This window comes from Rana temporaria, chromosome 2 (assembly GCF_905171775.1).
Source record: "Rana temporaria chromosome 2, aRanTem1.1, whole genome shotgun sequence".
Classification (NCBI taxonomy): Eukaryota; Metazoa; Chordata; class Amphibia; order Anura; family Ranidae; genus Rana; species Rana temporaria.
Window position 1 is genome coordinate 185,937,659 of NC_053490.1, and position 26,776 is coordinate 185,964,434.

The window sequence follows — 26,776 nt, forward strand, 5'->3', positions numbered from 1 at the left end:
ACCGGAAGTGACATGGCGTGGCCTGCGGGAGAGAACCATTGGTTCTCTCCCGCAGGCCACGCCACATCACTTCCGGTGCGACGATCTCTGGCTGCGGTCCATGCTGAGACGCACGCCGATCCGTACGACGGATCGCTCGGATTGCTGTCTCTCTGCATGGTTGTTTTACTACCACAGCGTTCCATCTACAGCTCCATCCATCCTGTGCTGACCTCGCCCTGGACCAGGACATATCGGCCACCAGTGACCCCGGACCATAGTCACCTAGAGATGCCCGTTATCTTTTAGCAATTGTGAGTAGCCATTTAGCTGTGTGCTCTAATTTTATTTCATCTTATTAAATTTTCATACTGCACTTAGATTGACGCATCCTTGTTTTATCTTGTGTACCATTTCAGAGCCCGCTTCTGCTTTTTGGGATCGCTGCCGCTAGGAGTTTTATGGACTTTTTCTTGAACTTTTATGTTTTACCATCCTTTTGATAAGGACTATTTTTTATTTTCTTTCATACCTTCCTGTATGACCATATGTTTATTTATATTCATTTAGATTCATGAACCACTGTTAACCATAATCCATCTTATCTTGCGCCATCTGATTACATTTTTTATACATTAGGCATTGGTAAGCTGCAATTTAATATGTTTTTGTTTCTGGGCTTTATACTGCTTTAACTGCTTGCCGACGCACGCACTTTATACGTCGACAGAATGGCACTCCTGGGCAAAAGGACGTACCTGTACGTTCCCTTTAAGGGAGCGGCATTGTGGACGTGTGCGCCTGCCGCAAGCTCTGTGAGCCCGACCGCGGGTCCCGCAGACTTTATCGCAGCGGGGATATACGCGATCGTCTCATGGGGAGATGCTGATGTAAACAAGCATCTCCCCGCTCTGCCTAGTGACTAAGACAGTGATCACAGCTTCCTGTAATCAGAAGCGGTGATCACTGTCTTGTCACACACAGCCCACCCCCCCTACAGTAAGAGGCACTCCATAGGGCACACTTAACCCATACAGCGCCACCGAGTGGCTAACCCCTTAACTGCCAGTGTCATTTTCACAGTAAGTGCATTTTTATAGCACCGATTGCTGTAAAAATTATAATGGTCCCAAAAATGTGTCAAAAGTGTCCAATGTGTCCGCCATAATGTTGCAGTCATGAAAAAATTTGCAGATCGCCGCCATTACTATAAAAAAAAGTATTAATAAAAATACCTTAAAACTATCCCCTATTTTGTAGCGATGTAACTTTTGCGCAAACCGATCAATAAACGCTTATTGCGATTTTTATTTTATTTTTTACCAAAAATATGTAGAAGAATACACATTGGCCTAAACTGAGGAAAAAAAATAATTTTATATATATTTTTGGGGGATATTTATTATAGCAAATAATATTGCATTTATTTCAAAATTGTCGCTCTATTTTTGTTTATAGCACAAAAAATAAAAACCGCAGAGGTGATCAAATAGCACCAAAAGAAAGCTCTATTTGTGGGGAAAAAAATGACGTGAATTTTGTTTGGGAGCCACGTCGCACAACCGCGCAATTGTCTGTTAAAGCGCCGCAGTGCCGAATCGCAAAAAGTGGCCTGGTCTTTAACCAGACAAATGGTCTGGGGCTTAAGTGGTTAAGGTTCAGGAGATATTTTCTGGTCTATAAATCACTGTTACAGACACACAGGGACCTTTGCACTGGGTATGAACCATACCTTTTGTCCACAGTTCAATGACAGGTTTTGGGGTAGGGGCAGTTACTTGTGCTGGGCAAGGTTTACCTATTTTTCTCCTCAGTATGTTGGAGTGTATGATATTGTGCAGTTTCTATGCTACATCTTATGCATGCACCCTGCAGTTTTTGTATCACTGGAAAATGGTCCTTCAAAATAAATGAAATGTCTATCTTTTTGTAATGAGTATTGACAACACTCCCAAGACTTGTCATAATTTTAAAGGGAAAGGATCACCACGTGCAGTGGAGACGTGTAGGCCGAAAAGCCGCTCCTAAGGCCCCTTTCACACTGGGGGGGGGGGTGTTTTGGCGGCTCTTTACCGTCAATTTTGCAGGAAACTATTCGGCCACTAGCGGGGCGCTTTTACCCCTGCTAGTGGCCAAGAAAGGGTTAAAACCACCGCAAAGCGCCTCTGCATCGGCGCTTTGCCAGTGGTATAGACGCGTTGTCCATTGATTTGAATGGGCAGAAGCGGTGGAGGAGCGGTATACACTGCTCCAAAGATGCTGCTAGCAGGACTTTTTTTACCGTCCTGCTAGCACACCGCTCCAGTATGAATGCCCTTGGGGCTTTCACACTGGAGAGACAGCAGCGGCTGTTTCAGGGTGCTTTGCAGGCGCTATTTTTAGCGTTATAGCACCGGCAAAGCACCCCAGTGTGAAAGGGGTCTTGGGGTTTGTTCACCTGGGCTGGTCGGAAGTAGCAGCAATCCTTTCCTCTTTATATTCACTAGCTCTCTGGGTCAGTGTCAGGATAAGCCTGCACCCCTAGCTATGGGACGTGAGAATATACTTTCACCTCTACTTTGAGCGACACCAAGAGCAATATAACTTGTCATAATTATCCTATATCATGCAGACTATGTCATTAACAAAGTAAGATAAACTAGATACATAATCTTCTTTTTTTAATGTCTAGGTTACATTAATGTTTTGGATATTTGCTTCCATTGTCCTTAGTTATTCATTTTGTGTTGCTTTGTTTGTGGTTTAGCTATATACATTGTCAACAACACTGCTTGCCATTGGGATCCTCTAAAAATAAATGTATGCTGTCCATACTGGGCTGTTGGTTCTTCTAAGTAACCCTTGGATCCTTTTGTAAATATCTGTTGACCTTTTATAAGCATAGTAGGGCAATCCAAATGCATTGTTCAATTTTTATGCTGGGGTTATTTTTTTTTTTTTACTATTACTATTGGTCTTATTTGTTTCCATTGTCCTTGTTGTCCTATGTGTGTTACTTGGGTCATGGGTTAGTGGTATGCATTGTACTACTTCGGTTATATCACGGGAGCTTCCGTCAGCTGCTGGTCTTGTTGCACTGGAGGATGATATGCTGGCTTGCCTCTTTAATAGTTTCATGATCTGATTTTTGTATCCTTTGCATGCAAAAAAGTATATGAGGGGATCCAGGCAGCAGTTAAGGTTCATGAGGCACACAGTAATATGAAGTATGGAATGAAAGATCTGCTTCTCGCTGCAGTCTGGTTCGTATTGTAACTTTCTAATCATATACTGTGTAATAACAATGTGATAAGGAGTAAAGCAGATAAAAAACACCACAATTACCAAAATGATTGTGTTGGTTGCTTTTTTGTTGGTGCCAGATTTTTCTGTCAGTGGATTTTTCTTTGCAGTCTGGCAGAGTTTTAAGCTTATCTGGGAATAGCAAAACAGTATAATTATTAAAGGGATGAAATATCCAATGAGACATGCTCCAAGAAGCATATATGGCAAATTAGGTATTTTTTCAAAGTTGGGATATTCCATACAGGTAATCTTGGCATCTCGCTCCTCTACGTGTGACATTTCCAGTAGCAGTAGAGGGAATGTTTGGAAAAAGACAAGCAGCCAAACCACCATGCAGATGATTCTCGCAGTCCTCACTCTCCGGATCCTGTTAAAACGGTGTGGATGAACTACCGCCAGAAATCTGTCGACGCTCAAACAAGTCATAAAGTTTACACCTGCATAAGTATTTATGTAAAGGAAAAGGGCAGTTATTCGACAAAATGCTTCTCCTAATATCCAATCAAACCCCAAGGCATAGTATACAATTCTGGTAGGTGACGCAATGGCAAAAAATATATCCGAGATCACCAGATTCTTTGAGTAGAGTGTGGTAGAATTGAGCTTTCTTCTGTTTTTGTGAATAACAAACAAAGCCAGTATGTTTCCAAAGAGTCCAAACACGAAAATCACAGTATAAAATATTGGCAGCAGAATTCTTGCTGTGTTGCGATGGAAGTACCAGTCACATTCTTTGGAACTGTTGGTGTCATTCATCTTGGCAACACTTTAGTATTCTGGAAAACATGGCATACAGTTAATATATACAGTATTGTATTGCAAGTTATTTACACAGGTCTTATTTCCACAAAATCCACAGTAGTCTGGATACTATTAAATTCCTGGATTAATATTTTGTTTATTCATGTACACAGGTTTTACTGCTTGCTTGATAAATTCCTAAGCTAAATGTAATTGAAGTGATACTAAAGTCTAGTTTCATTTGTTTAAAAATAACAAACATATTATACTTACCTGCTCTGTGCAGTGGTTTTGCACAGAGCAGCCCCCATCCTTTTTTTCTCGTGCCCCTCCCTGGCATTCCTGGTCCCTCCCTCCTGCTGAGCGCCCTCACAGCAAGCAGCTTGCTATGGGGGCAGCCGAGCCGCTGCTCTGTGTCCATTCAGACACAGAGCTATGGCCTGGCCCCACCCCATCTCTCCTTATTAGCTCACTGACTTTGACAGCAGCGGGAGCCAATGGCACCTCATTGCTGTCTCAGTCAATGAGGGGGGGGGGCATCCCGGGCAGCCGAGACTCTTGTGCAACATTTCTGGATCGAGATGGGGCTCAGGTAGGTATTAGGGGTGCTGAGGGGGCTTAAAGCGTAGAATGTATTAAGATAAAATACCTTCTGACTTTTACAACCACTTTAATATAAAAACAAATTGTCACCTTCATTAAAACCCAACTCGGGCTACCAAGAAACCCCCATGGATTGACTACTCTCGACACACTCCCACGTGTCCTTTTTCAATAAATAACACTACACTTTAAAAGACAAAACGGAGTTTCCGTTCAACAACGACTCTTTTTGTTTTGTTCCAACGCAGGATTTTTATACGCTTGCATCTCTGAATACCCTAAGATGTGAACGCCATGCTGTAACTTCTTTCTATTTCAGTCAGCACAGGCACCAGGGGGTATGTTTTTGACCACCTGCGCTCACACTTCCTAATTGAATGACACCGAAGGTCGTTCAACCAAAAAGTCAAGGGGCTGCTGATGCTGAAGAACAACTTTACACTGTGACATAGCTTTCCAAAAAGAGAGGGACGCATAATTTGTAATAATTTTTAAAATAAAATAAAGTTGGCATTGAGGTTTTTAGCATTTGTATAACTGTCACACAAGCCATTTTACATTTTGTGTTTATTAACATTTGTCACTGCAACCAGGGCAACAGAACACAGTGTACAAACAACCCATAATTTCCATCCCTCTGCTTACATGAGTGACTCACTGATTTTCCTATAAGTCTATATAGATCTTAGTGACACAAAATTCTGATTTAAAAAAAAGAATATTCAAGTATGTATCATTCTTCTATTACTCTGTTAGAGGGTGGACTTTGTCTGTTCTCCGTGGTCTTATTGTTTGTAGGAAAGTGGCTCATGTTTGAAATGCATTTAGGACTAGGGACTATTGGATTTGTAACGTGCATAGAGCTGTTCACATGATCAGAGTGTGGTGATGAAGGAAAGGTTTGATAAAAAAGATTACAGGTCCATTTAGTAGTGGGTATGTATGGAATATATCTGGAAAATAAGGGGATTGTTTAGACACGGCGTCGGTGGTAAAATAGCGGTAAAACGCAGCTATTTTACCGTCGGATTTGCGACGCATTTCGGCCGCTAGCGGGGCGTTTTTAACCCCCGCTAGCAGCCGAAAAATGGGTTAATACCGCCAGCAATGCGCCGCTACAGTGGGGTATTGCCAGCGGTATGGAAACAAATCCAGACAATCACATTGTCTGATTTGCAAAGAATTTATTTGCAAATTATGGTGGAAAATAAGTATTTGGTCAATATCAAAAGTTCATCTCAATACTTTGTTATATATCCTTTGTTGGCAATGACAGAGGTCAACCGTTTTCTGTAATCTTCACAAGGTTGTCACACACTGTTGCTGGTATGTTGGCCCATTCCTCCATGCAGATCTCCTCTAGAGCAGTGATGTTTTGGGGCTGTCGCTGGGCAACACAGACTTTAAACTCCCTATAAAGGTTTTCTAAGGGGTTGAGATCTGGACACTGGCTAGGCGACTCCAGGACCTTTAAAATGCTTCTTACGAAGCCACTCCTTCGTTGCCCGGGCGGTGTGTTTGGGATCATTGTCATGCTGAAAAACCCAGCCACGTTTCATCTTCAATGCCCTTGCGGATGGGAGGAGGTTTGCACTCTCACGATACATGACCCATTCATTCTTTCATGTACACGGATCAGTCGTCCTGTTCCCTTTGCAGAGAAACGGCCCCAAAGCGTGATGTTGCCACCCCCATGCTTCACAGTAGGTATGGTGTTCTTTGGTTGCAACTCCGTATTCTCTCTCCTCCAAACATGACGAGTTGTGTTTCTACCAAACAGTTCTACTTTGGTTTCATCTGACCATATGACATTCTCCCAATCTTCTTCTGGATCATCCAAATGCTCTCTAGCAAACCTCAGACGGGCCCGGACATGTACTGGCTTAAGCAGGTGGACAGATCTGGCACTGCAGGATCTGAGTCCCTGGTGGCGTAGTGTGTTACTGATGGTAGCCTTTGTTACGTTGGTCCCAGCTCTCTGCAGGTCATTCACTAGGTTCCCCTGTGTGGTTCTGGGAGTTTTGCGCACCGTTCTTGTGATCATTTTGACCCCACGGGGTGAGATCTTGTGTGGAGCCCCAGATCGAGGGAGATTATCAGTGGTCTTGTATGTCTTCCATTTTCTACCCTGTTTCCCCCGAAAATAAGCCCGGGTCTTATATTCATTTTGACAACAAAAGACACAGTAGGGCTTATTTTCGGGGTAGGTCTTATGATGCCATGTGCGGTATCTCTCCCTATCTGCCTGTAGTGAATCCTCTGTGTAAAAGTGCTTGTAGAATGCAAAACTGCTGCATGCTGAGATGTAGTGCCACATACCTTCTTATATCGCCTGTGAAACGCCGGAGGTCTGACGAGGAAGTGGGGCCCGAGATCCCCTGCTGACATCTTGGAGAGGGAGCGATTAGCTGAGTGCAGTTCGTCACTTGCTTTGCCCGCCAAAGCTCTGCACAGGGAGGGGGGCCGAAAATCCCCTGCTGACATCTCAGAGAGGGGGAGATCCGCTGAACGCAGTTTGCCACTTTCTTAGCCTGCTGAACCTCTCCTCCCTGCTTTGAGCACTGTGCGGGGGGGGGGGGCGGGTGAAATCCTGCGGGGAGGAGAGGTGTAAAGAAGCAGGAGATCAGCTGATCGCAGAGCTGCTGTATTCTGAAGGCTTATATTGCAGCCCTTCCCGCAAATCGGGGTACGTTTTATTTCCGGGGTAGGTCTTGCTTTTGGGGAAACACGGTTATTATTGCTCCCACAGTTGATTTATTCACACCAAGCTGCTTGCCTATTGCAGATTCAGTCTTCCCAGCCTGGTGCAGGTCTACAATTTTGTTTCTGGTGTCCTTCGACAGCTCTTTGGTCTTCACCATAGTGGAGTTTGGAGTGTGACTGTTTGAGGTTGTGGACAGGTGTCTTTTATACTGATAACAAGTTCTGACAGGTGCCATTAATACAGGTAATGAGTGGAGGACAGAGGAGCCTCTTAAAGAAGAAGATACAGGTCTGTGAGAGCCAGAAATCTTGCCTGTTTGTAGGTGACCAAATACTTAATTTCCACCATAATTTGCAAATAAATTCTTTCCAAATCAGACAATGTGATTGTCTGTCTGGATTTGTTTCCACATTTTGTCCCTCATAGTTGAGGTATACCTATGATGACAGTTACAGGCCTCTCATCTTTTTAAGCGGGAGAACTTGCACAATTGGTGGCTGACTAAATACTTTTTTCCCCTACTGTATAACGCATTAAAAATTCCATTTATATATTGACCACGCATCTTTATCTTCAAGATATGCATAATTCCCGTATTACATAATTGCAAATTTACCGTAGTGCACAATGACTAGTTGTGTCCCTACATGAATATCTGAGGATTTACACGCCTACCCCTCTGGGCAAGCAATGAAAATCATCAGCTGCTATTTGTGGACATACATTTTTTTGTTTTTCCCCTGTTATGACTGAACGGCATACATAAAGCACAGGGCTACAAATGAGTGGACCAAATATGTAGTAGGCAATGTGTGGCCTGTTAATTTGTGGACCTGCACCAATGTTGTAAATCATGCAATAACCTTTCTTCATCACAAAATTAAATAGTATAAATAGACCCCCCTATATGTTTGTTATAGGCTGGGTTCACACTGCAGCCGGATGTGTCCCTATTCTTAATTTCAGGGACAAATCGGGCCTGAATTCGGACCTGGAACGGAGCCAAAGACGCAAAGGACTCCTGTGCAAGCCGCTCCACAGCTGACCTGGTGAGATGTGAACCAGCTCCATAGAGAGCACTTCACAATCTCCTGTCATGTGAATTGGATGCGGGGAAACCCAGCGTGTGAACCCAGCCTTAAAGGGGATTGTAAACTCTTGTTTTAAGAAAAACAAACATGTCATACTTACCTCCACTATGCAGTTGGTTTTGCACAGAGTGGCCCCAAGTGTCCCCTTCTGGGGTCCCCCGGCGGCGCTGGTAGCTCCTCCCCACAACAGATGTCTACTTTTGGAGAAGCGCTGTCCTTGGTTGACACCCATCCGGGCACGCTCCCGAGTTCTGCTTATGCATGTATTCACATAGAAAGCCCCCCCCCAGAGCCCACGTCTTTGGATTTAATTGACAGCAGCGGGAGCCAGTGGCTGCGACCACGGGCAGAAAGGAAGTGCGCGTCTCCGATGTGGGGTCAAACCGACGAAAAATCTGTATCTGTTGAGATTTGGACTCTGTGGGTCACAAAGCAATCACTTCCAGGACTCCTTGTTCTTCTTTTTTTTTTTTTTTTTTTTTTATGCTCATAATGTCTCTTCATAACATTAGCTGTATGTTTGGGGTCATTGTGCTGCTGCAGAATAAATTTGGGGCCAATCGCACACCTCCCTGATAGTATAGCTTGATGCATAACTATCTGCCTGTATTTCTCATCATTGGTGGGCCAAGGAAACCGTGAATCAGATGAGGTACATCATGCTTACTTCCCTTTGATACTGGAAGATGTCCAGCAGTGCCATCAGCACAGAACTGGAGGAAACCAGTGGGACTCGGGTACACCCATCTACTGTCCGGAGACGTCTGTCCAGAAGTGGTCTTCATGGAAGAATGGCAGTCAAAAAGCCATACCTCCGATATAGAAACAAGGCTAAGTGACTCCACCATGCACGAAAACATAGGGACAGGAGAGCAGAAAAATAGCAGCAGATCCTCTGGACTGATGAGTCCAAATTTAAAGTATTTGGCTGTAGCAGGAGGCAGTTTGTTCAACGAAAAGGCTAGAGGTTTGAATTCCAGGAATGGAGAAATTGCTAGAATATTGAAGCCTGCAGGCAAATCTGTTGTGGTTCGTCAGTGAAAACTGATTTGGGTATTGTTAAAAACATGCAGGCTGACAGGCATCGCAAAGGGGGTACCAGGTTTGTCTTCAAATTATGCAAGACAAATGTCTGACCGTTTGTTTGCACGTGATTTCTTTATTTTGCAACATGTATAGCAAGTTTCTAAAAGTAGGGAAGGGTATTGGTGAAGTATTGGCTCTCTTACAGCTGTGGCACCCCAGAGATCCTGCGGGGTGCTCTGTGCAGCCGCTGAGAGACCTGTCTGTCTCCCCCCCCCCCCCCCCCCATCTTAGAAGTCGACGGCAGAGAGGACAGAACTCCTCATACAGATTCTCCGCCTCCCCTGGTCTCAGCATTCAGCAGACTCCAGCTCTACTCCATTCCTCCTCCAGACCCTGTACTTTCTGCCTCCCAGCTTCACCCCCAGCTTCTTCCTGGCAGCAACACATGGTAACGGGGGGCTGGCACTGTGATGTAAGAGAGGGTGGGGGACTCTTGACTTTTGACCATGGGGAACTTGCTCTGGACTAATTGCCCTTAAAGGGCTGGTTGGATCTGTAAGACAATCATAAAATCATAATGCTGATGCGGCCCACAATGAAGCAGAGATTGGTGCCCCTGTGCTAGAGGTAACACAGTGACTGATAAACCATTGTCACTGAAGTAGAAGACAGAGTAAAATATCATTTTTTCCCTTGATCACTTTCTGTTACAATTCTGAAACTTTTTAGTAGCAATGAAATGCTAGCATTCTAATGTCTAAATCGGGTATCTTCAAACTACAGCCCTCCAGCTGTTGTGGAACTACATGTCCCATGAGGCATTGTAAAACTCTGACATTCACAGAGATGACTAGGCATGATGGGAATTGTAGTTCCTGAACAACTGGAGGGCCATAGTTTGAGGACCCCTAGTCTAAATGGTAAGTGATGACATGAAACAAAGAACGTAGCTCGGGTTTTTATGTCGGAGGAGAGACAACAGATTTGTAAGGGTTAAAGAGTTTTTGTAAATGTGTGTTAAATATTAATCTGTTTATGGAGATTTTAGAGCTTCTTTTTACATTCTGGTATCGGAGAGTGATGAGGGTGGGCTTTCTGTAGTGTGGGAGAAACCCACACCTTGGTGGATTGGTGTCATCTGGAAGAAGGGGGTGACCTAAAGGTGTTTTTTTTTTTTTTTTTTTTTTTAAAGTAAACTTGTGAGAAAAGAATATTAAGTGTGGACACCACCATTGTTATCATGTATATACTTCAGTCTATATTCATGCTTTTTATTTTTCCATACTGACCTGGGATAAGCCTGCGGACCCTGAAAAGTCTGAACACTATCTTGCATGTTTTTCCCAGATCAGTGACTTGCAAGGTAGAAGACAGAATGACAACCTTGGACTTAACATTTTTAACCACTTCAGCCCCGGACCATTTTGCTGGTCAATGGCTGGGCCACTTTTTGCGGTTCGGCACTGCGTCGCTTTAACTGACAATTGCACGGTCGTGCGATGTGGCTCCCAAACAAAATTGGCGTCCTTTTTTTCCCACAAATAGAGCTTTCTTTTGGTGGTATTTGATCACCTCTGCGGTTTTTATTTTTTGCGCTATAAACAAAAATAGAGCGACAATTTTGAAAAAAAAATGAATATTTTTTTACTTTTTACTATAATAAATATCACCCAAAAATATATAAAAAATTATATTTTTTTCCTCAGTTTAGGCCGATACGTATTCTACATTTTTTACGTAAAAAAACGCGCAATAAACGTTTGATTGGTTTGCGCAAAAGTTATAGCGTCTACAAAATAGGGGATAGTTTGATGGCATTTTTATTAATATTTTTTTTTTTTACTAGTAATAGCGGCGATCAGCGATTTTTATCGGTACTGCGACATTATGGCGGACACTTCGAACACTTTTGACACATTTTTGGGACCATTGGCATTTTTATAGCGATCAGTGCTATAAAAATGCGTTGGTTACTGTAAAAATGCCACTGGCAGGGAAGGGGTTAACACTAGGGGGCGAGAAAGGGGTTATTTATGTTCCCTAGGTGTGTTCTAACTGAAGGGGGAGGTGGGACTGACTAGGGGAAATCACAGATCGCTGTTCATACATTGTATGGACAGACGAACAGTCATTTCTCCCCCTGACAGGACCGGGAGCTGTGTGTTTACACACACAGCTCCCGGTTCAAGGTCTGTAACGAGCGATCGTGGGTGCCCGGCGGTGATCGCGCCCGCCGGGTACGCGCACAGCACCAGGGGCGAGCAGGGGGCATGCGCGCCTCCGGCGTAAAACTGCGGCGGCTGATCGGCAAGTGGATAAGAACAATTTGGCAATGGTGAGGAGACTAGTCTTAAAGGATCACCATCGGCTGCTTTCCTCCTGAGTGTGCTAACGTTCTTGTGCACATTAGAACATTGAACCTGGAAACATGTAGATATTCCAGCAACAGTAGAGACGGTCACGCATTACAAAGACCTTTTATCTGCCACTGGTAAAATGTGTAATAGATTTAGTGCTAGGAAATTTAGTAGCCACTGAGCATCTAGACTAGTGGTTCTCAACCTTCTAGTGTCGTGACCCCCTTGATAACATTTTCCAAGGTGTAGAGACCCCTAACAGTAAAATTATTTTCGTAGCATGGGTGAAGAGCACCCAAGGCAAGACAAGTTATTTTCACCCCTAACCCATTCATATTTAACGCTCCCCGAGTCCCTTCCACTCATACAGTATTAAAACCCCTTATGGTACATTTTAGGATGTAACACTCTTTGTTCTCCTTTCTTTCCCTTTTATCCCTCTCACCTATGCCAAAATCTGAGGTCTCCTCCAGCCCCTCCCGCTTCACATCCCTCACCAGTTAGCTGACCTCTAGTCTCTGCCCCCGTAGCAATGCCTTGCACTGAATGGGCGGCTAAGAAGAGGCTGAGTGGGTGGCTGTGGGCTCCAGAAACAGCCCAGCTGGGTGGCCACAGGCTCCAGAAACAGCCCAGCTGGGTGGTTGAAAAAAGTCTGGGAGAGCAGTGTGGGCTTCATGAACAGCCCAGGATTTGGTGACCCCTGGCAAATCATCATTTGACCCCCGAGGGGGTCCCGACCCCAGGTTGAGAACCACTGATCTAGACTGTCCTAAATTAAAGCGTGTTTCCGTAAACCAGATAAATCTAAATATTCCTGTGAGCTTCTAAAATTTAAGTGCCTGGTGGTAATAATTGTCATAAATGTTAAGTACCTCTCCTTTTTGTCTTTTGTGGTTTCTGAGAACAGGAACAACAGTATCTTGACTGATCTGACACAGGAAATGTTTGCAAGGGAATAGAGTCTGGGATGGCAACATTCTTATGAGTGCCAGTATGAACTTGTGAAAGAATGAATAACACTGATGACATGAGACAGTATTTAAATTAACAATGAACGATGGGCCACATAGAAAGAGGTGGCTGGGGGAGGGAACATTTTATCATTTTTTTTGTTATTATTTTGGAGATGGCCACTGTGGCACCTGCTGGGCCTTAACGAAGAAGTTCGGTAATGGTACATCCACATAGGGTTCTTTTATCTTGGCTTTCCTGTCACATTATACAACTGAGGTTTTTCTTTTTCTTTTTTTTATATATACTTTTGAGATATACATCACTACCATGTTTCTTCACTATCTTGCATTTTAATCATGGTGAAATATTAACTAACCACATAGCTGTTTTGCAATACTCTGAAACAGATCAGAAGATTATACGACAGTAATGTATGAAAATCTTTAAGTTCACAAAAAAATAAAGAAAATGTTATTGATGAGAGAATAGTTCTGCCATCGGTGTCCCATTGGGAACATTTTCATTGACTTCCTTTCCTGCAAACCCAACATCCAGTCCCTATCTAAAATAATAGGAAAGCTTTGGCTTTGCTTACACTTTAAAGCAGTTGTAGGCAACCTTTCAGAGGTTTAGGTCAGAGGTTTAGATCTACCTGGACAACATGGAGGTAATCAAAGATCCCCGAGGAAGGTGGGGGAGGTCATCCTTGAAAAATTAAAAACACAGCATAATGTCGTGTGCCCCCCCCCTCCCACTAGTGTCCTCCACTCCCCTTTACATCATTCCCCTCACAATAGTGAACTCTGCCCCATACAGTAGTGTCCTCTGCCCCCCTTCACCCCGCAGTAGGGTCCTCTGCCCCTCCTACCAGAGCAGTGTCCTGTGCCCCCCCTAAAGCAGTGTCTTCTGTCGCCCTGCACATCACGCCCCCAACTGTAGTGTCCTCTGTCACCTTCACATAACTCCCCACTGTAGTGTTATCTGCTCCCCTATAGCAGTGTCCTCTGCCCTGTCAAAGCAGTGTCCTCTGTCCCCCCCGTGGTCGGCGGGTTGATCACAATCGTTGGCTTGCCTACCCCCATCTTAAAGTTCAACCAAAGGCAAAGCTTTGTTAGGTTTTATTGCTGTCTGTGACACTTTCAGGGTGATTTGCCCTTTACATTTGTCCTGTTTACCATCATCACCGAAAGTGAAATAAAGTTGGTCACCAGAACTGGAATAAAGGGAAATATTCCAATGGGGATATTAGTTCAGTTAATCCTGGTGACTTCAAGGAGTTGCTCACTTGGAAGGATTTCCTCTTTCCTTTCTCTTCTAGCTGTGGGGCAGGAAGTGAAGGGAAATCTCCCCAATGGGGCACAGAGGGCAAAAAAAAACACTGATGAGGGTTATATTTCTCCTTAACTACTTAAGACCCGGACCATTATGCAGGTAAAGGACCTGGCCAGCTTTTACGATTCGGCACTGCATCTCTTTAACTGACAATTGCGTGGTCGTGCGATGTGGCTCCCAAACAAAATTGGCGTCCTTTTTTTCCCACAAATAGAGCTTTCTTTTGGTGGTATTTGATCACCTGCGTTTTTTATTTTTTGCGCTATAAACAAAAATAGAGCAACAATTTTGAAAAAAATTCTATATTTTTTACTTTTTTGCTATAATAAATATCCCCAAAAAATATATAACTTTTTTTTTTCCTCGGTTTAGGCCGATACGTATTCTTCTAAATATTTTTGGTAAAAAAATCGCAATAAACGTTTATTGATTGTTTTGCGCAAAAGTTATAGTGTTTCCAAATTTGGGGATAGTTTTGTGGGATTTTTATTAATATTTTGTTTTTTTACTTGTAATGGTGGCGATCAGCGTTTTTTTTTTTTTTTGTGACTGCGACATTATGGTGGACACATCGGACACTTTTGACACATTTTTGGGACCATTGTCATAAGTTAGAGCGAGAGCAATGATTTTGGCCCTAGACCTCCTCTGTAACTAAAAACATGTAACCAGTAAAAATATTTAAAGTGTCGCCTATGGTAAAAATAATTAAAGCGTCGCCTATGGGACGAGCGTTGGCAATTTTGAAGGGTGACATGTTGGGTATCTATTTACTCGGCGTAACTTCATCTTTCACATTATGCAAAAACATTGGGCTGACTTTACTGGGGTTTTTTTTAAGCACAAAACTCTTTTTTTTTCCCCGTAAAAATAGCATTAGAAAAATTGCTGCGCAAATACCGTGCAAGATAAAAAGTTGCTAAAAAAGCATATAAAATGTTTTGGGGTTCTATGTAATTTTCTAGCATATTTTCTGTTTTGGGGTGTAATTTGTGGTATACATATTGTGGTATACAAAAATAAATAAAGAAAAAAAAATTCTTAATTTTGCAAAGAATTGTGAGGAACAAAATGCAACTTCAAAAAACTCAGCATGCCTCTTTCTAAATACCTTGGAATGTCTTCTTTCCAAAAAGGGGTCATTTGGGTGGTGTTTGTACTTTTCTGGCATGTTGGGGTCTCAAGAAATAAAATAGGCCATCAGTACTTCAGGTGTGATCAATTTTCAGATATTGGCACCATAGCTTGTGGACTCTATAAACTTTCACAAAGACCAAATAATATACACCAATTTGTACTTATTTTTACCAAAGATATGTAGCAGTATAAATTTTGGCCAAAATTTATGAAGATGATGATGATGTACTACACTTGTGACGGTATGTAAAACAATAAAAAAAATTACTACGTCAAAACGCTCACCATGCCTCTTCCTAAATACCTTGGACTGTCTACTTTCCAAAAAGGGGTAATTTGGGGAAAGATTGTACTGTCCTGGCATTTTTGGGCTTCAAAAAATGATAGGCCATCAGTACGTTGGGATTGATCGATTTTCAGATATAGATATTTCATAGTTTATGGACTCTCTAACTTTCCTACAGTCTAAAAGTTTTCAAATTGTTCAGTCTTCTTTTTTCATTTACCGTATATACTCGAGTATAAGTTGACCCGGGTATAAGCCGAGGTACCTAATTTTTCCCCAAAAAACTGGGAAAACGAGAATAAGCCTAGGGTGAGAATGCAGCAGCCACTGTAAGCGGAAAAGAGGGTCAACAATGCCCATTTGCACGCTTAACTGTGCCCATTGCCACATCACTGTGCCCATTGCCCCCATGCCCATTGCAGCCTCCCTGTGCCTGAGTCAGCGTTCCTGAAATTTTTACAGGCTGCGGGCTTCCATTTATTGTTTAAAAGTCACGGTCTCCTCTTGGTCCTGTTTCGTGATAGGATGCTGGGAGACACCTATCACGGACGTCTTCTCATCCTCTGACTCGGTTTCCCAGCAAACACTGGGGTAGATTCAGATAGATTACGCGGATCTTTAGATCCGTGTAATCTATCTGATTTACGATCCGCCGGCACAATTTTGAGAGGCTAGTGTTGTATTCAGAAAGCACTTACCTCGAAACTTGCGCCGGCGGATCGTAAATCCCCCGGCGGAATTCAAATTCCGCGGCTAGGGGGAGTGTAGTATTTAAATCAGGCGCGTCCCTGCACAGATTTAAATGCGCATGCGCCGCCAGCTAAATTTCCCAGCGTGCATTGCTCCAAATGACGTCGCTAGGACGTCATTCGTTTCGGCGTGAACGTAAATTGCGTCCATCCGTATTCGCGACCGACTTACTCAAACGACTTAAAAATTCAAAACTCGGCGCGGGAACGACGGCCATACTTAACATAGGATACGCCGCATATAGCAGGGGTAACTATTCACCGGAAAAAGTCGAACGCAAACGTCGTAAAAAAAAAAGCGAGGGGCGGGCGTTCGTTTCTAAATAGGCAGATCTCCTCATTTGCATATTCGTTGCGTATACAAATGGAAGCGCCATCTAGCGGCCCGGCGGGAGATTGCAGCCTAAGATCCAACGGTGTAAGTCTCTTACACCTGTCGGATCTAAGGGAGATCTATGCGTAACTGATTCTTATGAATCAGTCGTATAGATCCGATTGTCGTATCTCTATCTGAATCTCCCCCACAGTGTTCAGTGTTCCGCCTATCACGGACGTTCTCTTGTCCGAAGATGAAAAGACGTCCGTGATTGGCGGAACACTGAACACAGTGTCTGCTGGAAAACGCCTATTACTGAAGGGACCAGAGGAAAGCCGCAACTTTTAAACAATGGACGCTCGCCGCCCTTCAGGTACACTGACTCGAGTATAAGCCGAGGGGGGTATTTTCAGCCCTAAAAAAAGGGCTGAAAACTCAGCTTATATACGGTATTTAGCAAAAAAAAAAAATATTTTTTAACCACTTGCTGACCGCCACGCACACATATACGTTTTCTCTCAAATAGAGCTTTCTTTTTGATCATCGCTGCGTTTTTGTTTCTAGCTTAAAAAAAAAAAAAAAGCAACAATATTTTTTACTTTCTGCTATAAAACACATCCAATAAAAAAATCCAATTTCTTCATCAATTTAAGCCAAAATGTATTCTGCTACATATTTTTGGTAAAAATAATCACAATAAGTGTTTATTGATTAGTTTGTGAAAAGTTAGTGTCTACAAACTATGAGATGTATTTGTGGAATTTTTAATTCTTTATTTATACTAGCAATGATGGCTATCAGCGACTTATAGCATGACTGTGATATAGTGGTGGACAAATCGGACACTGACACTTTTTACACTTTTTTGGGAACCAGTGACACCATTCCAAAATGGGGGGGGGGGAAGCTTTGGCTTTATATAGACTTTAAGGCCTGGAAAAACTTTGCCTGTTCTAACAAAGCTTTTGTTGCCACATGCAGATGGTACTGTCAGAATTTGCCATCTCTAATATGAACACTGTGAATGGTACTATGCAAGGTGCTATGCAAGGAGCATCTAATGGATGTGTGTGGCCAATACATTTGCAGGAACGGTATTGACGTGTAGTCAGCAAAAACCTAAATCCCATTGTCCGCATCCATGGGAGGTTTTCTAGAGGGAAAAGGGTTCTGGATTGGGTGTGCCTAGTAGAGTTGGGCGAGTATACTGTTAAGACAAAATGCTCCATTTACAAATCTTTAACACAAGAATAAGAATCTTCATTTTAGCCATGTAACTGCTATTTTCAAAACTCATTGGTCTTGGTTGTCACTTGTGTGAATTTAACACATCACATTTTCCTTGACTTACTGGATCGTGATATGACTTGTACCTCAATCAAAATTCCATTTGTAGGTCTATAGGTTCTTGTATGCGCAATTCATTGTTATAGAACAGTGGGTGGTAATTTCAAATACTATGGCTATCAAACATTTTTGGTGCTTTCTGAAGAATGTTTCCAGGAAGTACACCGTTTTTTAAAATGGAAAGTTTTCCGCTGTGATGTTTTAAGCTGTGTATGGGAGTTTTATTCAAAGTTTTCTTTATATAGCTCTACAATAAAGTACATTTATTCCAGATACTGCATCAGACAGCCCTGTTCTGCTTCGCCAACAGTAAATACCTTACTATGTACAGTAATTTTACAGAAGCATTTTATCATGGGATTGTCAGTCATTACTAATGATGGCCAGTTATACATGCAGCGCAGTGCTGTCGAACAATTTTCTCTTTCTTGTACAAAGCCCACAATAAAAGGGGATGATAAAATGCTTACCCATTGCAAAATCACGGGAGGAAATATAGGCATTACAGGACCCCCAGTTCAGCACTAGCAATAGGAAGATCAATTATAATTACATAAGTAGTAGAAGCATTTCTCTGTGCTTAGCGTGTGTGCTTAGACTAGCTCCATCTGTGTCACTGCTTCTACATTGGCCCCTTTATGCTGGGGGGAAAAAAGCAAAGGTTCAGAGAACGCGTAGTTCCAGGCTATTCAGAAAAAAAAGGTTCAATACCAGTATTTCTTCTTTTCTTTTATATTTGGTGGTTTGGGTTATGATTTAATTTATTTAATAGATTTAATGTTTGATATTATAGATGCCATATTGTATTGAATTGCTTCAGCCTCATTTGTAAATGTCAGTACAGAGGTGTTCCCACTTGCAAGTAGTTTGTCATTATTTTTGCTACACCACAAAATGACAGCTTTGACCTAATTTCTTCTTTTTTTTTTTTTTTTATGGACAGCACAGCCACTTTCCTCTCTGCTAGTCTCCATAACTAAAATAAAGTGTTTGTAAAGGTTCAATTAAATTGTTTTAATAACACATTCATCATACTTATGGAAAAAATTATTGCGCTTATTCTAAATTTAAATAAAAAATGTAAAAAATATATATAAAAGCTGCGACCAAAAAGTGTTATACCACACCAAACAAATGTAAATACCAGAAAGAAGATCGCGCTAATGAAATCTGCCAACTAACTGCAAATCGAATGTGTCAGATTAATTAGCAGCAATGCAGTGAGCTATACTATAAGTGACTCTATATAGTAAAAGTGATATAGATAAATATATGGTCTTTGGTAAAAAATTCCACAATGAAGAATGGTTAATTTGAATGCAAATAAAAATATAAACACAAATCGCGAGGATTTTATGCTATGCGAGTCCCTCTTTTTTACATATATCCTGTTGTGCTGAGACGATTGGCCGATTCTGACAGTCTTTATATTGGACACTGAAGGGATTATCCATTGTGAACACATCCTATATGCTGTATTAGGTCTCCTTAAACAGAGACCATAACATTCGGTAAGAGGCTGTGTGTGTCATTGGTGGAGGTGCTCTGTCATCACTCTTTCCAGGATATTTCAGATTGTCTGCACTTGGGACACCTTCCTTTGAAATCTTTGTGTGGTGGACTTTTTTGGCTCATTACAGAATTCATCTATCAAGAATGTTTACACTCTTGTGTTTATATTTTTATTTGCATTCAAATTAACCATTCTTCATTGTGGAATTTTTTACCAAGGACCATATATTTATCTATATCACTTTTACTATATAGAGTCACTTATGGTATAGCTCACTGCATTGCTGCTAATTCATCTGACACATTCGATTTGCAGTTAGTTGGCAGATTTCATTAGCGCGATCTTCATTCATCATACTTACCTGCTCTGCTCTAGGGGCTGCTCATACTTGCTCACACTTGCTCTTGGGGCACACTGTTGTGCTCGTTCCTGAGCAGCCTCTGTGTGTCTGAGACACACATAGCACAGTGGGGCCCTGTCCCCAGCTCTCTCCTTACTGCCTGCTAATGGCTCCCGCTGCTGTGTCTCAGCCAATAAGGAAGGAGAGACCCAGGAGAGCTTCTGCTTTCGTGCACAGCTGGATTTGTTGGATCAGGCTCAGGTGAGTATTGGGGGGGGGGGGCGCTGCACACTGAAGGTTTTTTACCATGATATATATAATGCATCAAGGTAATACATCTTCAGCCTTTAGAACCACTTTAAAGCCTCCAGGGAAAATAAAGATCGACCCTTGCACTGGGAATGCACTGTAAGGGTTAAAATCTTTTCAAGATCTAGGGGATGGAAAAAGCCGGCATTCCCCTATGCTCCAGCTATGGGCCCTGCATTGATCTTGTTCACATTAGAGAACCTTGGAGTGCTGGTACCTAAATGAGTAGAGGTTACAGGGACTTGTCTTACAGTGCTGAAAGAACCTGCAGGAACAGAGGACCAAGTAAAACTGCTTTTCTTGTTCCTCTAGACCAGGGATGCCCAACCATGTGGCATATGGAGCCCGCTGATGTGGCCCGTGCTCTGGGATGGCATAGAATAGTGTTATTAAAGGTCAGTTTATTTCTAAAATCAATGTATATATGGGCATATCTTGTCTGCAGTGGTTACTGGGCTGCTTTCAAACTGATCCGAAGATGCAGAGCAGCGCACCTGCGGGTTACCTGCACTGAGCCATACACATTCTGAAAATGCACCAAACATGCAGAATATATATATATATATATATATATATATATATATATATATATATATATATATATATATATATATATATATATATATATACTCACGATATAATAGAAGCCTATTGCAAAATGCAGGAAAGCCAAAGGTACACTGTGTTGGTAAATCACAGCGCATCAGTTTGAAAGCAGCCTTGGGCCCCTTTCACACAGTCAGTCCGACCCAATTGGACCCTCCGTTCACCTCTAAGGAGTTCACCTCCAATCTGATCTGCTAAAAAAGAGTATAGTGTGCTGTGTCCATGTCCGCTCTGCATATGCAGAGCGGACATGGACCTGCCGTCCGCCCGGGCCGTTTATTGTGGCCTGCGACCGGTTACCAAGTCGCTTAAGTGGCCCTCGCGCTTCAAAAGGTTGGGCACTCCTGCTCTAGACTTAAACCTTGCTCTGCGCTTTTGCCTCTTATTGTCAGAAATGTACAAAACTGACTTTGCTAAAAATATTGCTCGTTATGGCAAATACTGATGCAAGTTTTTAAGCCGTGTGATTGCTTTGCCTCTCATTTCTGAAAATGATTATTCTGACAAATAAGGGTTGTTACAACTTTGTGAATTGAGTCAATAAAGTCTCTGTGAATGGCATCATTACGTCAACATATCCCTGCGACTTAAGAGAGATATATGGGCTAAAAAACAAACTTGCATACTCATACCCTTCTACCTCTATGATGCAGCTGTCTGCCACTGACTCTAAGCCTAAAAACTGAGTGCTCTGAGAAGACCGTTAATCGGTGGTCATGTGATCAGAGAGCGGTAATTGTCAGTCACTGCTCTCTGCTCTTCCACTCCAGCGCTCACTGCAACGTTGGAGAGGGGGGCAGGTGGAGCCGGCTTCACCTCTCAGGTAGAATGTTTTGTACCCTAATGCATTCTATGCATTAAGGTAAAAAACCTTCTGGGGGCAAGGCCCTTTTTATTCCTTGTGTGAGTGTAGCCCCACTTGCTGGCTACTGGGGGCGATGGGGTGGAGGAGAGTGGATGTTTTTTTTGTTTTGTTTTTCTCTTTATGAGGAAGAAAAGAAGCGGGAAGGGTGTAGAAGGTTCAGTATTCTTATTACTACACAGAGGAGGTGTAAATCTAGATTGAGTCTGGGATTAGGTTACGTTTGCTTAAGAGTTCATGACCGAGAAGGGTAAGATATTCAGATTAATACGTAGATATGGGTGATATAGAATAATATAATACTGAATAAATCAGCTCAACTTTGTAGGATAGGAATGAATTGCTATTACTATTATTAAGATATGTATGTTATAATGTTTGGAGCCTTTATTTCTTCCCCTTTTAATAAAGAATACATCATAAAAAAACATCTTCTGGGTGCAACTCCCCCCCCCCCCCCCCCATCCACACCTTAAACTTACCTAAGCCCCATCTCGATTTAGAGATTTGCATGAGAGCAGTGGTTCTACTGAGTCTTGCTAATGGGTCACTCAGAGTGGTGAACAAGTAAGTATAACATGTCTTTTATTTTTTTATCTTTTATAAATACCTTTTGGAATAACTTTAACCTGCTGATTCTGGGACACAGGAGAACAAAAGGAAGTGCACTCCTGTGACCCACAAGAGAAGTATGGCCAAAAAGAGACCAGCTTTGCCTAAGAAAAGAAAGGGGAGGGGAATTAAATTCACATGGTTCACTCACCCCAAAAAAAAAAAACTCTTGATGGAAAATCTAGCTACACTTAACTAACTTAAAGCCTGAATGAAAACTTCCAAATAAGAGTTGTTTAAAAGCAAACTTTGAAATTCAGCAGAGGCAGTATAAGAAAGGGAAGCAGTTGTAATGTGTTTATATTGCTTTTATCACAGAAAAATTGTTCAAAGGACAAAAGGGGAAGTGAAAATGTAAGAATTCTAGACAGTGACGCTGGAAATATTTAGAATCTGCCTTGAAGTGTCAGTACTTGGCACAGCCATTTTTTCCCTGCAGCGACTAGTCTGACTCCAACTGTCAATTCACAGGGCAGTTTTGAGTTTGATTCTGTGGGTAAAACTAGTTCCTATGCCGGACAAACATTTAGTTTTCTTTTTTATCTCTCTTGGATCAGAAAAATGTATTTGTAACTGTGTAGCAAGAGGATGTACCTGCATGAATATTACCCGCTTGTTGACCGTATACAGTACATTTACGACGGCAACACATGCCGCCGGCGACCTGCTCCTGCTGCGATTGTACACAGCGGGATCCAATCAGCACGCCGATCGTTCCTGAGAGAGGCAGACCGCTGTTCTGCCTGTGTTAAAAAGTCAGATCGCTGTTCTGTCAGTAGGGAAGGTGGTGATCCTGTATTTCTACTAAGCAGGAACACAGATCTCTGCCTTTCCACAGTAAAAACACCTCCTCCACTCTTAGCTAGCACTCCCTAGGAGCATATTTAACCCTTTGATTGCCCCTTATGATAACCCTTTCCCTGCCAGTGTCATTAGTAGAGTGACGGTGCATATTTTTAGTACTGATCACTGTGTTGGTGTCACTGGTCCCCCAGAAAGTGTCACTAAGGGCCGGTTCACACTGCAGCAATGCGGGAACCCTGCAAATCCAGTGCGGCATCCCGCATCGTATACAACTCGCAGGCGTTTTGCACTGCCCTAAGCGAACTGCTGGGAGTGTCAATAGAAGGCTAATGACACCCCCAAATCAGTTTGCATTTTTACAGAGCAAACTGCAAAGTCGGAAAGGAATCAGATCGAATGGGTGTGAACACTAATGCGATCCGATTCTGCTGTGGACCAAAATGAGGGTCCAGTGCGAGCTTGGTCTGGATGCAATGCAAATTCAGCCATAGTATCTGTATGGCTGAGTTTGCATTGCATAGACATTGCATGTGATTTGCAGTGCGGTGCGAATCGCATGCAATGTCGCACAGCAGTGTCAATCAGGTCCTTAGTGTCCAATTTGTCCACTGTAATGTTGCAGTCCCGCTCTAGATTGCTGATTGCCGTCAATACTAGTAAAAAAATAAAAATTCCATAAATATATCCCATAGATTGTAAACGCTATAACTTTTGCACAAGCCAATCAATATGCTTATATTGGGATTTCGTTTACCAAAAAAAATGTAGCAGAATACATATTGGGCTAAATTTATGAAGAAATAAATTTTTTACATTTTTTAATCAATATGTTTTATAGCAGAAAGTAAAAAAAAAAATATATATATATATATATATATATATATATATATTTTTTTTTCTAAATTGTCAGTCTTTTTATGTTTATAGCACAAAAAATAGAAACTGCAGAGGTGATCAAATGCTACCAAAAGAAATCTCTATTTGTGGGGAAAATAAGGGACATCAATTTTTTGGGGGTACAACATTGCATGTCTTAGCAATTGTTGGTTAAAGTAACGCAGTGCCATATCGCAAAAAATTAGCTGGTCATAAAAGGGGGGGGGGTGTAAACCTTCCGGAGCTGAAGTGGTTAAATTAATGGACAGAGGCTCTCACAGAGCATGGTAATTGGTAAATGTTCTTGCTGTATTAGATCCAGTCAAGTACTGACTTTTCAGATATAGGAATGTGTGTCCAGTTTAACTAGCCATGACAATGTAAAAAGACTCTGTTTAGCAAGCACACTTCAATACTGTCTGATAACTGTCGCTGTCACATTCTCTTCTAAACCAAGTTGTTGGCATTGCAGCGTCTGCTCATCAGCTTGCTCACGGAGGCTCTCTTTACATATAAAGTCATTGTAAGTAAGCTAGCCGCCCCTCTCTATTTTATTGAGAAAGCCTTTTAGTAAGCACATTTGTTCCCATATATCAGTGAGTTTTTTTATGCTAAAATACTGATAAGTTTATAGAATATATATATATATATATATATATATATATATATATATATATATATATATATATATATATATATATATATATATATATATTATAATATAAACCTATTTGGTAAAAAAAAAAGATAAAGTATGTATGTATAAATATAACGCATCCAATGACACATAAACACTTATTTCAACAAATAGAATCTTTTCATTGAATAATAAAGCCCTAATCAATATAACGTATAAAAAATGTTTTCTTACTTACTGAGCTGTAGGTTCTTTCAGTGTCTCTGTCTGCTAAAAGTGCGTGAGCTACAAGTTCCCTCCTGTGATTTCAAGAATAGTTCCTCTCAGTGTTTCTGGTGTCATAATCAGCACTTTTTTTTTTTTTAAAGCTTGTGGTTTGAACATCGGTACTTCATGTCAAACAAAGTCTTGTCTGTGGGAGGTACCAGACTTTTTCAGCTTTTACATTATAATGTTCATATTGTTTAGCTATTTTTAAAAGTTGAAACACTAAAGTACATTCTTAATATAGTAGTGTCTCTTACTAGGGATTAAGCAAAGTCATGATTGATTTTCTTTACCCAAGCTATTTTTATACTTTTTGGGCATTTGTATTAAATGATGGTAAAGTAGTTCTAAAAGCTATACTTGTTTTTATCCTAATGCTTTCACAGCATTAAGATAAAGTCCCAATGTTTTTACAACCACCCTTTCCCCAAACATTTGTCCTTGTCATGGCCGCTGGTTCCAAGATTCATTGGCGCTAAAGTGCCCCCCCACCCAATCATACTCTCATATATGACTACTGCATCTGATGCTGCAGCAGTCCCTTGTTGGGTCAAAGGCTGGGTTCACACTGGTACGACAAACGCTCCGACATTAGGAGCTCATGTCGCATGACGTCTTAAAATCAATGTTTCCCTATTAGAGACGTCTTAACCACTTAAGACCCAGACCAAAATGCAGCTAAAGGACCCGGCCAGGTTTTGCGATTCGGCACTGCGTCGCTTTAACAGACAATTGCGCGGTCGTGCGACGTGGCTCCCAAACAAAATTGGCGTCCTTTTTTCCCCACAAATAGAGCTTTCTTTTGGTGGTATTTGATCACCTCTGCGGTTTTTTATTTTTTGCGCTATAAACAAAAATAGAGCATCAATTTTGAAAAAAATGCAATATTTTTTTACTTTTTGCTTTAATAAATATCCCCCAAAAATATTTTAAAAACTATTTTTTTCCTCAGTTTAGGCCGATACGTATTCTTCTACCTATTTTTGGTAAAAAGATCGCAATAAGCGTTTATCGTTTGGTTTGTGCAAAATGTTTAGCGTTTACAAAATAGGGGATAGTTTTATTGCATTTTTATTATTATTTTTTTTTTTTTTTTACTACTATTGGCGGCAATCAGCAATTTTTTTTCGTGACTGCGACATTATGGCGGACACTTTGGTCAATATTGACACATTTTTGGGACCATTGTCATTTTCACAGCAAAAAATGCATTTAAAATGCATTGTTTACTGTGAAAATGACAATTGCAGTTTGGGAGTTAACCACAGGGGGCGCTGATGGGGTTATGTGTGACGTCATCGATTGTGTATCCCAATAAAGGGGATCACACGATCGCCACCGCCACAGTGAAGAACGGGGAAGCTGTGTTTACACACAGCTCTTCCTGTTCTTCAGCTCCGGGGTCCGTTCGCGGGACTCCATCGGCGATCGGGTCCCGCGGTCACGGAGCTTCGGACCGGGTCGCGCCTCCACGGCTGGGCTTAAAGAGCCACGTACATGGATGTGCCCAGCCATGCCATTCTGCCGACGTATATCGGCGTGAAGGGGTCCTTAAGTGGTTAACTGGTCCGACACAAGTTGCTCTGACTTTGAAAATGCTCCCTGTACTACTTTGGTCCGACTTTGATCCTACTTCAGCCCATTGAATATCATTAAAGTTGGATCAAAGTAGGATCCTTGTCCTAACCATCCAACTTGTGACATCCGACATGGTGATTACAGCAGCAGTAAAAGGAATTTATCTCACACTGGGATTGATTTGATTGGTCAAAGGACAAGTCAGACTATCACAAAGTCAGACCAAAGTAGTACAGGGAGCATTTTCAAAGTCGGACCAGTTAAGACATCTCTCATAGGGAAACGATGATTTTCAGACGTCATGCAACATGAGCTCCCAATGTCGGAGCGTTTGTCGTACCAGTGTGATGTTGCATGACGTCTGAAAATCATTGTTTCCCTATGAGAGATGTCTTAACTGGTCCGACTTTGAAAATGCTCCCTGTACTACTTTGGTCCGACTTTCATCCTACTTTGCACTGCGAC

General features: G+C 41.9%; 2 protein-coding genes across 3 annotated transcripts in view; one reads left to right on the top strand and one right to left on the bottom strand.

Annotated features, from left to right (window-relative positions):
• The window catches only part of UBAC2 (UBA domain containing 2), a 194,962-nt gene that overhangs the window by 78,025 nt on the left and 90,161 nt on the right, over nt 1–26,776 (top strand). The gene's annotated exons all lie outside the window — the stretch shown is intronic.
• GPR183 (G protein-coupled receptor 183) lies at nt 2,329–24,789 on the bottom strand. The gene is made up of 2 exons (XM_040336154.1): nt 24,705–24,789; nt 2,329–4,040 (listed from the first exon to the last, which is right to left on the bottom strand). Exon 2 carries the CDS (start codon nt 4,018–4,020, stop codon nt 2,893–2,895), a length of 1,128 nt encoding a protein of 375 aa, XP_040192088.1. The 5' UTR covers nt 4,021–4,040; nt 24,705–24,789; the 3' UTR covers nt 2,329–2,892.